General features: G+C 48.6%; 1 protein-coding gene and 1 pseudogene across 3 annotated transcripts; both read right to left on the bottom strand.

Moving 5' to 3' along the window:
* Nucleotides 1-3,117: 3,117 nt before the first annotated feature.
* On the bottom strand, nt 3,118-5,767 carry LOC138174672 (uncharacterized; annotated as a pseudogene).
* Nucleotides 5,768-6,109: 342 nt separating this feature from the next.
* On the bottom strand, nt 6,110-14,299 carry LOC138174649 (TSC22 domain family protein 4-like). Of its 3 annotated transcripts, XM_069105008.1 has the most exons (4): nt 14,148-14,299; nt 13,602-13,765; nt 7,493-7,541; nt 6,110-6,864 (listed from the first exon to the last, which is right to left on the bottom strand). In XM_069105008.1, exons 2-4 carry the CDS (start codon nt 13,640-13,642, stop codon nt 6,655-6,657), a joined length of 300 nt encoding a protein of 99 aa, XP_068961109.1. In that variant the 5' UTR covers nt 13,643-13,765; nt 14,148-14,299; the 3' UTR covers nt 6,110-6,654. The 3 variants fall into 3 exon arrangements, with proteins under 3 accessions (XP_068961109.1, XP_068961112.1, XP_068961108.1); XM_069105011.1 differs by lacking the exons at nt 13,602-13,765; nt 14,148-14,299 and adding an exon at nt 11,794-13,373; XM_069105007.1 differs by lacking the exons at nt 13,602-13,765; nt 14,148-14,299 and adding an exon at nt 8,008-9,633.
* Nucleotides 14,300-14,518: the final 219 nt, after the last annotated feature.

Below are 14,518 nucleotides of genomic sequence, written 5' to 3'. Positions count from 1 at the left end.
GGGAATCTGTGTTTAATCCTGGGCTGGTTAGTAGTTTTATCAGTGACTTGGATATAGGCATAGATATAAGTATCAGATTTGCAGATGACACAAAGCTGAGAAGTATAGCTAGACAGATGCTATATAAATGTTAGCTATTATTGTTGCTATTATCAGTAGTAGTAGAGTAGTAGTACTGGTGGTGGTGGTGGTGGTAGTGGTGGTGGTGGTAGTAGTAGTAGTAGTAGTAGTAGAGTGCTAACACATTGGATAGCAGAGTTAGGTTCCAAAAGACTCTTGACAGGCTAGAGCACCAGGCTGGTAGTAAGACAAATTTCAATAAGGATCAGTTGAAAGGCTTGCACTTGAGTATACAAAAATCAACTTCACAAATGATGGAGGAGACAGCATGTTTTTTAAAGTTATTTTATTTATTTTTAGTTTTCAACATTCACTTCCATAAGTTTTAAGTTTTCTCCTGCTCCTTCCTCTTTCCCCTCCCCAGGATGGCATGCAATCTGATATAGGCTCTACATATACATTCCTGTTAAACATATTTTCACATTAGTCATGTTATAGAGAAGAATTAGAATGAATGAAACCATGAGAAAGAAACACACACACACACACACAAGAAAATAGTCTGCTTCATTCTGTATTCAGACTCCATAGTTCTTTCTCTGGATGTGGTTAGCATTTTCCATCATGAATCCTTTGGAATTATTTTAGGATCTTGCATTGCTGAGAAGGGCTAAGTCTATCAAAGTCAGTCATGGTACACTGTGGTTGTTACTGTGTACAGTGTTCTGGTTCTCCTCACTTCATTCAGCATTAGTTCATCCAAGTCTTTCCAGGCTTTTCTGAAGCCCACTTTTTCATCATTTCTTATAGCACAATAGTATTCCATTACATTAATGTACCACAACTTGTTCAGCCATTCCTCAATGGATGGGCATCCCCTCAATTTCCAGTTCTTGGCCACCACAAAAAAAGCTGCTATATTTTTGTATATGTGGGTCCTTTCCCCATTTTTATGATCTCTTTGGGATACAGCCCTGGAAGTGGTATTGCTGGGGCAAAGAGAACAGCAGTTTTTCTGAAAAAGATGTTGAGGACTTAGGGGACTACAAATTCAGTATGAATCTGTCATATTATGTAAAAAAAAAATAGCAGCTAATGTAATCTTGGGCTGAATTGAGAGATAGATTCCAAGAACAGAGAGGTCATAGTTCCACTACAATCTGCCCTTGTTGGATCTCATCTGGAGTGATGTTCAGGTTTAAGGATATTGATAAACTGGAGAGTGTCCAGAGGAGGGGAACCAGGATGGTGAAGAGGGTCTTGTGACCCAGTCATATGAAGATTCGTTAGAGGAACTGGAGTGTTTACCCTGGAGAAGACTGCAGTATGGGGAAGGGAACAGGAGCGTGACAGTGGTATTCAAATATCTGAAGGGCGGTCAAGTGGTCCTTCAGGTGGAGGACTTGTTCTGTTTGGCCCCAGAGGGGCCAAACTCATTACTAGAGGTAATGAGTGGAAGTTGCAAAAGAGGCAAATTTTGGCTAGATATCAGGGAAAACTTGCTCATCATCAGCACTATCCAAAGGTGGAAGCTTCCTCTGAGGTGGTGAGTTGCCCCTCCTCAGAGGTCTTCAGGAAAAGGCTGATCATTTGTTGAATGTGTTATTGGCAGGGGGAACATGAGGAAGGCAGGGAGGTGGGGGAGAGGTTGTCTTTTGTGTATGAGTTGGACTAGATGACTTCTAAGGCTCCTTCTGACTTTCAAATTCTGAAATTATAGGTAAGTCTTAGCCCCTGTCCTCTGGTCAAGATGAAAACAGCAACTGACCTATTTCTGGAGCCCAGACAGATCTTCATTCTTTTAGGGTTGATATTTAGGCCCTCTCAAGGCCCCTTCTCAATTAATCTTAGAGTAGTTCTCAGCAGTCCCACTCCTTTTTTTAGTCCCTAGCCTGCTTGTGTTTCTCCACCTCTTCCAACTCCAGAATATGGGTAAATACCAATTTGTCACTTCTGTGCTCCTCCCAGCTACAGTATCCCCATGACTAATGATGTGGTACGTGTGTGTGTGTGTGTGTGACATTATCCAGTTTATGAATTTATCCAAGTCCTCTGATTTTAATTCAAGGTTTCATTCTCAGTGGAGTTACTGAACTCCAAGTTTTCTCGATCCTCAGCCTCCATACATATGCACACACAAGCACACCACTGACTCCTCTGGAATGGACCCCAGAGTCACCTCCCCTCCAAAAATCATCTAGTTCCCTCTCTTCCTCTGTTCTGGTGCCCATTCCCATTCCAAGTCCCAGGATGCCACCTGCTAACTTCTCTCCCTTATGCATAGACTTTCCGGGGTCCCCTACTCAGTTTCTCAGCCCCTCACTTCACTGGGGCTCATTACATTCCCTTCTTCATATACTTCGGTAGCAGGGGGGAGAGATATGGAGAAAGAGACACAGAGACAGAGAGAAAGGCAGAGAGAGAGACAGAGACAGACACAGAGAGAGACAGACAGAGAAGAGACAGAGAGAGAGAGACAGAGACAGAGAGAGAAAGACGTGGGGGCGTCTGGAGATCCCAAGAAGACTCAAAACACCAGCTGCTGAAGAGTTCCCTCCCTACCCCAGCAGAAAATGACTAAAAGGAGTGAGCATGTTGGGAGAAGAGGTTGGAGGAGGAGAGAGAGGTACCACGCTTGCTCCTCCACCGGAAACATTCAGTCAATGTAAGGGCTGCTGGGGATTGCAGTTTTCTGAAATCTCAGCAGTAGGAGCTAGAGTTGGATTTAACATACTCTTTGTTAGCATAAAGGGGTGAGGCTGGGGTAGGGAAAGTTCCCCACCTTAGAGCAAGCCCCTCTTTTACAGTGACTAACACATCCCTTCTGCCCCACCCTAGGTAGGACCACCGTGTGCATCACCACTCCCACCTCAACCCTCCTTTGGGGAGAAGAGCTACAGCTCTCGGGGAGGGTGCAACCAACCTATAGCGTTCTGACAGGCTCCCGCCCTCACTCGTCTACACCTGGATCCTCACCTTGACCCCTTGCCATGTTGCAACTCCCAGGGCTCCTCCCTGCTCATGCCCCACCCCCTTCAACACAGCATTGGTTAGGTCTTCAGAAACAAATCTCTCATTTAATTCAGGACTCTACATAATTTGAATAAACATTGTGAAGTGCTACCCACCCCTCATCCCAAGGGGTCTGCAGGACTCCAAACTCGGTCCTGTACTTCCTCCCCAGAGGAAAAGAAATCAAAGAACTCTGCTTATGCCCCAACCCCAGCCTGCCGCCCTGATCCTCCACCTAGGGGCCTTTCAAGCCTCCAGTTCGCCAGAGTTGGGGTCCGCACGAGGGAAAGAGAGGGGCTGCCTGACGGTCTGAGGCCCCCCTAGAGAGGACTACGGGCATCCTGTTTTGATCCTCGAGGTGATGAGGTACAGGTAGGGGGTCGGGAATGCCGCCGCTTCCGTCTCTCCTGCCGTCGGACTAGCTCGCAGATCCGCTCCCTCATTGTCCAAAGTACCACATACAGATCCCTCAGCATCTCTGCCTCTTTTGAATCCTCATACTGTGGAAGTCCCAGTGAAGGAGGTTGTGAAGTAGCAGTCTGTACAGGAGAAAGAGAAGGGGAGAAAGGATGGGGCACTGGGAGCACTGTACAATGATTATCTCATTTGATCCTTGAAACAACCCTGAGAGGTAGGTGCTATTATTATCATCCCCATTTTGCCGATGAGGAAACTGAGGCAAATAGAATGACTTGCCCAGGATCACATAGCTAGTAAGCTATTTGAGGCTGGATTTGAACTCATTTCTTCCTGACTCCTGGCCCATGGTTCTATTGTCTATACTACCCAGCTGTCTGGATTTGGGAAGTGGAGAAGAAGCTAACTAGAATGAGAAAAAATGTTATTTGGGTTGGGGAAAAAGTGGATTACCAAAACCTTCCTGGCCTGTGGAAACTGAGGCAGATTGACTTGCCCAGGATCATACATGACAGGATTCCCCCATCAACACCAAAAACAGTACCCACATATACACCCCTCTTCCCAAAGGAATGGAGACAAGGATACTAACCTTTCCCATCCCAAACTTCCTACCAAAATGCAGGAAGGATTCCATGAAACCGGTGACATTAATGATACATAGCTGTCTGGGGCATCTGAAGCAGAGTTCTTGACTGGTCCCTCACATCCTCCTTTACCACCCTCTTTGGCTCTCCCATCTCTTTTAACACTTTTCTTTGGAGCCAGAGATTGGGGTAGAAAACTGGGTATCAGATCTTGTCCAGGGGAAAAACTAAGAATAGGGCCACAGGTTAGGATGAGAACAAGGGAAAGTGAGACAGAGAGGGAGTTTCACATCCTCTTCTTCAGGCCCATTTCCACGTGTCTCCTATCCCCACCACACCACTTATTCTTGCCCCCAAACTCTTCCCTCTTCTCATAGCTTGGAAGGTGGTGAGAGGTCTTATAGTCAAGGAGCCAAGGGATACTGAGAAACTCTGAAATCATGGAACAGGGAGAGCATCCAGACTCTCGAGCCAGTAAAGAAGGATGCCCAAAACTCACCAGGAGCCTAAACTTCTCCCAAAGACGAAATAGCCAGGAAAAACACATGTCCAACCCTCTTGAGTCTAGGACCCAAGAGAAGGGGGGTTGACAGAGCCAGCAGCTGGTATAGGGCAAGAACACTGGCACTTTGCCAGTGGCCTCCACCCTAGATGGGACCAGAAGAGTTAGAAAGGTGAAGAGGAACACCAAAAGGAAAAGGAATAGGGAAATTCAGAGCATAACCCTCCCCCCCACCTCTTCTTCCCTTCCTCCTCTCCCCCCCACAGGGAGAGGAGTCAGAGTGGATAGGTGGGGGGGAGGGCTGCCTTAGAACCCACAAGATGGGGGAGTTCTAATCCCATTGTGAGAACCTGTCTGGAACCTAGCCATCAGGCCTCCAGCCTCAACTCCTCACTTTCAGTCCTGGATTCCTTCTGGGACCCAGACATCCCATCCCTTAGGTCTCCCTCCTTGTCTCTACTCCCAATCATTACACTTGATCCTGGGCCTGTATCTTTGTCCCAAGTTCCTGGTTCCATGTCTCCATGTCCTACTCTACTTTCTCCTGTATCCCCCTTTCAATCTCTACCCAATTCCTCAAATCCAGTTCTGGGGCTAGGTGGAGAAATTGACTGCAAGACTTAAATCTAGGCTCAAACCAATGAGATCTGCTAGCTCTCAGCCTCCTAGGACTCAAGTATTTGTCCTCCTTCCCCCAACTTCTCTCACAGAACTCAGATGAATCACCTGCTCTCTAGCCCCTGACTCATCCCTGCTCCCACCTCAGGATACTGTTGTTTGGCTTTTTGTTCCTTGGATCTCTCCAAAAACCCTTGGAAACCTAAGCACCCCACTTTCCCCTTAAACGGATAGAATCTTTCCTCCCAACAGTCTCAGAAGCCAGAGGCAATTCCTCAAGGGGACAGGTCCTAGGACAGTGGCTAAGGCTGGCAAGTAGTAGGAACAGGGAGCAAGGGGTCTAAACATGGCTGGGATTGGGGGAGGGAAGGGGGAGAAGCTAAGGCTCTCTGCCAAGCCTGGCACAGGCTCTGTGTGCCCCAGGAGCCTGGCCTGAGCCCAGCACAAAGACAAGGGGCCCATTCACCCCCCACCCCCATAGCTGCCCGAACCCGGCAGGGAACATGCTGGGAAGCTGGGGGGTGGATATGGCATAATCGCCAAAGGCTTCATTGTTTTCCACCACCCCCATAGCACGTGGGCTTTCTCCTCTCCAGTCTCCTTCCCTTCCCCCCTACCCTGCCCACCCCCATGAGCCACTCCTCCACTCAAGGAAAGCCTCCACAGCCTCTGTCCATTCCCAAGACCCATTTCTGATTTTGTCTCTGACTGAATCTTCTGTTTGTGTATCAATTTCTTTTCATATCCAACATTTACTGTCTTATGCCTCATTTTTCTTTACTTCTCTATTTTAATACTGACCAGCACTGAGGGGGCTCCCAGGGAGACAGGACAGACAGGTCCCTGGAATATTGGGATACCTGAAACCCATAGCCCTGGTCCAGTCAAAGAGAATTCAGCCCCTACACCCAAGTTTCTTCTCATTTTTTATTATAATATTTTAATAACAACCTGAATCCCAGAAACCTTGGGACATTGCCTATATCCCCTCTCTTGGCTGAACCCAATAGAGGGACTTTGGGAGATAGGGAAGTGGTCTCTGCCTAGAAGTACCTAGCTCCCTCTGGGTCCTCCTAATCAGGGGGGCCCCCAGATACTTAGAGAACTGGGGAGGGAGGGGGCCACTTACCACCCAGAAGAATGGCAAGAGAAAGGTTGGTTGGGAGCCCATTCTCAGAGGTGGGTTCCATCTTGAACCTCAACCCTACCCCATCCAGGCCTAGGTATATTCTGGCCCAGCCCCTCATCTTTGGGGAAAATTGGCCCAGCCCCTTGGGTATGGTGGAAAGTGGGGAGGGGGGAAGACAAATCTGGACTCAACCTTGAACCCTCTATCACCACTTCTCATGATATTAAAGCTGCATAGGAAGAGAAGGCAAAAAAGGCCTGGGAGTCTAGGACACTGAAGTCTCCATCCCAGTGAGAGCCCTTAAAGGCACATTGTGAGGGAAGGGAGGCTCATGAGGAAGGCCCATTTGGGGCAAGGGGTCCAGGGTGAGGGGTCCCAGAGACCGGAAGTTGGGCCAGCTGTTCAGGGCTGGCCAGAGCCCGGAGCAATCCATTCTCTTGCTCCAGGGCTGCATTTCGTTCAGCTAGTTCTCGAATCTGCTCCTTCAGGACCTCGACCTCCTCCCGAACTGCAAACATGAGGTGAGACTTCACCAAGTCCTACAAGGATTGGAGGAGGACGGGACAGGGGAGGAATGAAACAAAGATTACAGGAAGACACAAAAGGACAGTCAGACTAAGTTACTGGAATATTTGTGTTGTGTTTTGGGGATTTGTATGAGTTGAGGAGTGGAAGTGCCTACTGTGGTTCCTTAATTCCCCCTTCCCTCCCCTCGGCCTCCACTCCAGCCTATCCCAGTCTACAAGTGTACAATTCCTTATTTAATCAAGATTTTCATTGTCCTGGACTTATGTGGTACTGGGATCAAGACCTGTCTGGCCCCCAGACTTGAAACAGATGAAGGTAAAGTGCAGGGAGGATTGGTTTTCTCTTTCCCTTGTCCAGGGCAAGGATCCACACAGGAAAAAGAAGGTAGGGCAAGGACAATGATAGAGATCTAAGATCAGGCCAGCAACAGGGAGCTGGGAGCAGGAGAAGAAGGAAAGGATAGATGAAAAGACAGTCTGGGATTGGGAACAGGAACAGTGATTCAGGGGCTAGGGACAGGGGATAGGGTCTCAAGTAAGAACAGGAACAGAGAGCTGGAGGGAGGAAATGAAGCCGGAGACAAGGAGCTAAGGGACAGATGAACTATGATATTCCTCAGAATAAAATCAATGCCCTTACCATGGCTTGTTCAATCTTGTTGTCAATGGCAACCATGCTTCCAGAGCCACTAGAGAGAGACCACAGAGAATGTAAGGTGTAGAGATAAGAGACAGGAAATGAGACACCCTGAATCCAGGTGTTGAGGCCCCTTAGCAATTAGTTTTCTCCACCAAGCTTGTTTCAACTTCCAAGACTATTTAAGACCTATTCCCCAATTATCTGTTCTCCAATTTGTCCCTTTCCCACTTACTAATGAATTAACCAACCTCCTTAGCTCCATGCATCATCCCCCTCTCCCCCTACTTCCCATCCCTCTTAGGACCAAAAACCCAGACTCTGGGCTTCTCCATCCAAGTTACATTGCTCTGCCAACATTCAAGCACCCCAGCTCTCAGGGCTCCAGTTCCCCAGTGACTAAGTTTTTACTTTTTGGACCTCCCAGGACCCAAGAGTTCAGGATACTAATTTCCAATTCCCCCAGGAATTTGCTTCCATATCCCAACCTCCCCCCTCCTTACCCAGTCCCCATGTACCTGTGACAGTAGAGAATCAGGGAGAGAAGTGTTTTATCCACCCCCCTTCGAGGTGAGGGCCGATGCCAAGGTCCCCCTAGGCCCCGATGGGGTGGAGGTCCAGGGGCATCTCGGATGGGGGATGCCCCCCGGGGAGAACAAGGGGATGAAACACAGCCCCTTCTCTGAGGAAGGCGGGGGGCCAACCTCCCTACTCGAGTCTCATAGGATGATACCAGAGACTTAACTGAGACTCCTGGATGGGCCATCTTCTGGAGGGAAAGGGAAAGCTCTAGGCCCCACTGAAAGGGAGAGGGCTGTATCAGCAAATGCCTGGGGGGCCTGAGAGCCCCCCAGGCAAATCCAGGTCTGTCTGGTGCCAGGCAAGCAGAGAGGAGATGGGTGCCTTTGGGGATGAACTGAAAGATATACACCTCCCCCCAGGGGTAGGCCCAGCTGCTATTGGCTCCTTGGAGACACGAGGATCTCCCCTCCCTTCCCCAAAGCTCCACAGTGGGCGGGGGCTCATCTCCCAGGGCCAGACCCAGCTGGGGGTGGGAATTCCCAGATGCTGGACAATACCAGTGTCCCCTGCGCACGCTGGCAGTGATCCCAGAAGCTGGCAGATAGATGGGAGGAGTTGGGGAAAGCCAGACCCCTTGCCTGGCTTCTGGGAGGGGCTATTGACTGGATCTCTGGAAGAGGGTTGAAGACTATGGGGACAAGATACCTAGATTCTCTCCTCACTAATGACATCCTATGGCCCTAACCAAGAAAATGTCTCTGTCCTGTCTCAGTGCTTTAATTCCCCTCCTATCTCTGAAGAACTCAGAGGATAAAATCCCCAAGGTTGGGGGATGAGGGAGACTGTTGAGGAGAATTGAGAAAAGCCTCCAAGATAGGAGTTCTCTCTCAGGTTTAGATGCCTCATTGCTTCCTCCTCCCACAGGGCTTCCTCTGGCCTTCCTCTAGGTCTTCAGTGGATATAAAGGAAGCTATGTGAGCAACAATTCAGGCTGACCCAGTAAAGGCTGCCTAACCTTGTTGGAGGGGGCATAGAGTATTTCCATGGCAACAAAAACAGAACTCAAAGCCTTTACATAAGGGGAGACAGTATGGAGATGAGGGGATGTGAGTCTTAAGAGAGAAGCTAAAAATGAGGTATATGAATGCCTGGTCCTGGAAGAAGAACAGGGGACTTTTTAGATGAAAAAGGATGGTACAGGTCAGGATGCCCCAGGGAGCTGTGGTCCTAGGCTGGTATTTGACAAGTGACCACCAGGGGTCAGGCTAGCCTCCAGCAGATCCCATAAAACAGTGAGGAAACCTGGGGATCTCTAAGGCCCGAGTTAACTGAGGGAAGTCTTCCTGACTTCTTAGCCCTAACCCTTTTGGAAGCCAATCATCATGTCTCCCAGACTCTGTTTCTTCTTCACACCCCAGTTCCTCTTCTAGGACTCACTTTATCTTGCCATGGAAGCCCCCAATACTCTCCTCTCACCAATCCACAAATCCTTCCCTGTTTTTAGTACTGAGGCATTCTACCCTAAACTCTGTCATCAACCCAACCCAAATCTGTCCTCTCCCCCTTCCACAAACCCTTTCCAAAACACCATTCCCTAGACTCAATTCCAGGACACAGGAATCCTGCTCCTCAAACTCTGGCTCCAGCTCCCTTTCATCTTTGCTTCCCCTCCCCCATCTTATGCTCTCTAGCTCTCCCAGGACACAGGGTCCTGCCTTCCCCTTCTCTCCCCACCCCACCTCTACTTTTGCCCCCAGCCCTCCCAGGAGCCTGGAGCAACAGCTTTTTGTTCCCTCTCAGTCCTTTCGCTGCCAAGTAGCTACTACGTTCCTCTCCATGGGGGACCAGGAGTAGCTTCAAGGTGACCTCTGACAAGCCCTGGGGCTGGGATGAAAGCTGGAGAGATCTGGGTATTTTCCATTTCCTCTCCAGAGCTCTGGGTGCAGAAGGTGCTGCCCAGCTGGGGGTGGGGTGTAACCAACGGGAAAGGGAGGCCTCAAAGAACAGGACTAAAGAGGACAGAAGGCCGGTAAAAAAAACCTTTACTATTTAACCCTACTGGCAACACCGCCTCCCCCCCCCATGTAGAAAATTAAAAAGCAGGCCAGCCAGTGTTTTTGATGACACAACGAGGCTTCCAAATTATTAATTCATGCTATAAAAAGTATTTGTGTATTACTTTATATTTTTTAGGGCGCTTTGTCAAATTGTAAAACATGAATACAGCAAGGGATCAGCCAATAAATCACTTAAAGGACACTCTAGAAGAAATTCTCCTTCCTCATATTGAAATGGTCAGGACCTCTCATCTAAGGGTGGAGGGTAGGGAGAAGAACTGGAGGAACTGGAGCAGATAAAGAGATGAAAAGTCAAGGTGATAGGAACCACTGAACAGGAGATCTAGTCTTGCTTAGTTTTGTGCCCATATTCCTGCAGACCCATTAATAATCCATAGAATGAATACACTCTGAGAACCAGAATTAAAAGTCTATGTCCCAAGGAGTGGCTAGTGGCACAGTGAATAGAGCACCGGCCCTGGAGTCAGGAGGACCTGAGTTCAAATCCTACCTCAGACACTCAACATTTACTAGCCATGTGACCTTGGACAAATCACTTAACCCTAATTGCCCTGCCTTCCCCCCTCCAAAAAAAGCAAAAAAAAAGTCTATGTCCCAAGAGGCAGGTTTGAGGATTGGGGGTGGGGGAGGGGGGGGAGAAGAGCATCAAGGACAGTTAGGATTCCTGAGAGGGTGAGTCATGATAAGGGGCTCTAGTAAAAACAGCCCAGGCCTGTTGGGCAGGATAACAGAGTCATGGGATCATAGATTCAGATCTGGAAAGGACCCTGGAGAGCATCTAGTAAAATTCCCTCATTTTACAGATGAGAGGGACTTGAGGCCCACAGATATTAAGTGACTTGGCCAAGGTCATAATGGTAAAAATAATGACAGTTCATATTTACATAGTATTTTAAGGTTTGCAAATCTTTACAACAACCCTGGAAGGCAGATACTCTTATTTTATAGAACTCCTATTTTACAAAAGAGGAAAGAGATTGAGAGGCATCCTACAACTAATAAGGGTGAGGATTTGAACACAGGTCCTCGGACTTGAGAGCCAGTCCTCCTTCTACTACACCAAGCTCTCCTTCACTGTTGGGGAGCTAAAGAAGTTGTTCTGCTCTAGAGAGGAAGACCTTATCACACAGAGGTTTAAAAAGACAAGTACAAGAGATCTAGGGATTGGAGGGGTGAGGAGGGGGAAGACCGGCCAGGGAGAGCTGATACTAGGGACAAACGGAAGCAGAAAGAGAGGGGAGATAGCAGGGCTCCTCCCCACTCAGTGTTCTGAGCAACCCCCAGGGTCTGGGCCTTTTGCCAATCAACTGGTATCCAACCCTCTCTCCCTCTCTCCTCTCCCGGATCTATGCTGCCTTCAGGGTGGTGCAAGGCAAGCGGAGAGCAAAGAACTGGTTCCTTGCCCTGACTAGGAAAAAAAAAAAAGAGTGTTCTTGCCTCTATTATGGAGAAAAAGGGAAAACTAGGAATTACTATGTCCTCATCCCCTCTCAGGCCTAGGCATCCTGCCTCCTGGGCTCTGATCCCTTTTCCCAATCAGAGATCCAGCCCCTTCAGTCTCCACCTTAACCATGTCAAGCCCAGCTCCCCACAGAAATTCTCCTTCCTCATATTGAAATGGTCAGGACCTCTAATCTAAGGGTGGAGGGTGGGGAGAAGGGTCTCTCTAACCCAGCTCTCCCTCCCAACTCATCATTACTTTACCCAATCACACTGGTCCAAGTTTTCCTTTTAGGAAGGACTCAGGCAGTGTGTCCCCCAGCTCTTCCCAGGCACAAAGAGGTGGGGTGAGGCCCACACACCCCATTCCTGAGCCAGGGGGACTCAACCAAAACCAGCTGGCCCAGGAAGGCGGGGCAAAAGAAGCCAGGCAGGGCTAGGGCCCCAGAGCAGAACTGGATAAAGCTGAGACTGGGAAAACCAACCAGTCAGACTAGGGTGGAGGGAGTGGGAAGGAAAGAGCTGAGAGAATGGAACTCCATGAGAGATTATTGGCTGCAGAAGTTGAAAAGGAGACAGACAGATGGAAAGACAGAGACAGAAATGGAAAGACAGAGACAGAAATGTAAAGAGGACCTAAGACTAAGCAACTGAAGGTCAGAGAAGAGCAGAGACTTGGAAGAGAGGATTATTCTTGCCAGGGAGCCTGCCAAAAGGAAGGGGGTGGGAAGCAACAAGAGTCACCATGATAGGAACAAGTGACTTGCCATGTGGTGTCAGGCCTCACACCTCATACATTCCTGAACCCACAGCTGCTCTGTTCAGCTTTGCCTGGCAGGCCCTATCTCTCCTCCCTCTTTCCTCACATCTTTCAGTCGCACATCCAACAATCCCTTCCACAGACCAAGCTTATAGTATTTATAAGAGGAATGCCTCTACTCTATTATCTTCTCCACAATCTTCCTTCCCTAGGACTCGGTCCCTTAGGCTGGAAAGAAGAAGAGACCTAAGGAGGAGGGTGTGGCCCCTAGGAATACTACTGAAAACACCTTACTCCTAGCACCTACTAACTAACTGGCTCTGGAAATCCTATTCCTTATCACCTTTCAAACAAGTATATCCTACTCCTATAAAAAGCATTAAAATAGGAATTCCTATTCCATCTACTTAATGAAACAAAAAGTGTCATATCCCTGTTTTTTCTACCTTGCCCTAATACATCCACAGACAAAAATCAAGCTACCCAGTAGTCTCTCTTTATTTCACTCCCTCTGGTTAGGGGTTGCTGACACTTAAATGTTGAAATCTGGCCCCTGAAACAGGAAGTTTTGCCCTCCTTCCTGACTCTAAACAGGCCATTCTCCACTAAAGGAAGTCCTGCCCATTTATCTGCATGTCAACAATCCTCCCCCACAGCATGACCATGAAGAAGGGATCCGTTCACTAAGGCCAGGGGATGAGACCACAATCAAAGCTCTCCCTAAGCACCAGGACTGACTAGGTACTCCCTGGGTCCAGAGAACTAATCAGGAAGCCCCATTTCCCTGCCTGGTGGCAGAGAGAATCTAGTGTAACTCCCTGACCTCTTCCCTGACGTGACATGAGGTTTCCAGGTCAGAATAAAAAACAAGATGCTTCCACCAAACCAGAATGACCCACCCACCCACTTCACTGAGGGTGAGCATGGGCTTGTTCAGTTAGTTCATGCTTTTCAGTCACAACACCTCTTTTACTGAGGGTAAGGGTGGGCTTGTTCACTTATTTCATGCTCTTCGGACCCAAGTCATCTTCCCATCTACTCCTTTCACTGAGGTTGAGGGTGGGCTTGTTTAGTTCATGTTTTTCAGAAACAAGCCACCCTCCTACCCCCAATCCTTTCAAAACAGGAAATTGTGTTCCCTCTTACTTCCCCCATACCCCAACCTCCCCAGCAAAAAAAAAAAAAAAAAATATATATATATATATATATGTATATATATATATATAAACATAGTTTAATTCATGTGTCCCAGTTCTTTTTTTTTTTTTTAAAGGCCCTCTGTCAAGCCAGTTCAAAAGGAAGTCCCTCCTACCTGTCATCATCACCGTCAAGGGGGCTACCAATGGCAAGCATAGATCGAGCTAGATTCAAGCGCTGAGCAGAGGCTCCAAAGGGGTCTGAGGATTTCCGGTTGGGATTGGTATCCTGAAGGAGGGAGAGGGCTGGAGAGCCAGGACAGGAGCCTCGGAGAGGGAGCTAGAAAGAAGAAAACACACACACACACACACACACACACACACACACACACACTCTTAAATCATACATAATGTTTTGGTTCTGGCACCTCACCTCTCTTCTGCTCTAGCCCACCTTTCTCTCTGTGACCCCAAGTGACCTATGGCCACAAATAATGCCTGAGTGACCCATCGGATGTGTTCTGTGGTCACAAGGTCCTGAAGTGCTCAGTTCAGATAGCCCCACTTTGGATGGGGGTGGGAGGGCAGTGGCTAAAAGAGGCTTTTGTATCTGTACCACCTTGATCACCTCATCAAAGATAGAATCCCCAGCATGGGCTCAAGCATCAACTAGTTGCCAGAGAAATCTAGGCAGAAATACAGTTACGGGGAGGTTTGCCTACATCATTCCCCCACACTTCTCCCAAGTTTCCATGGCTGGTCCACAGGATAGTGCCCTCATGGCTCCCATCCCCAATAAACCACTGCTCCAGCCTCAAGACCCAGGTGTTCTGCTTCCTTTTTCACTGCTGTTACTGGGAGGTTGGGAGGAGGTAGAGAATGGGTGTGGAGCTGTAGAGGGTGGATGCAATAGGGGAGGGGAAGGGAGGAGTGGGGGTAGGGGGGAACAAGAAACAAACCTTCTTCTGTGAGGCCCCTGCTTCTAGGAAAACTTAAGAACAGAGAACCCAGGGACTGCCAGAAGGACAGGGCAGAGACTTGGGGGCCTCCAGGTCCTTTCTGTCAGCTCTTCATCTTCCCCCTTCCCCAACTC

Source organism: Petaurus breviceps, unplaced genomic scaffold (assembly GCF_028583685.1).
Source record: "Petaurus breviceps papuanus isolate PSGF00001 unplaced genomic scaffold, PetGlider_PUasm1.0 134233, whole genome shotgun sequence".
Lineage (NCBI taxonomy): Eukaryota > Metazoa > Chordata > Mammalia > Diprotodontia > Petauridae > Petaurus > Petaurus breviceps.
Note: the sequence above shows the minus strand (reverse complement) of the source record. Positions and strands in the feature narration are given on the sequence as shown.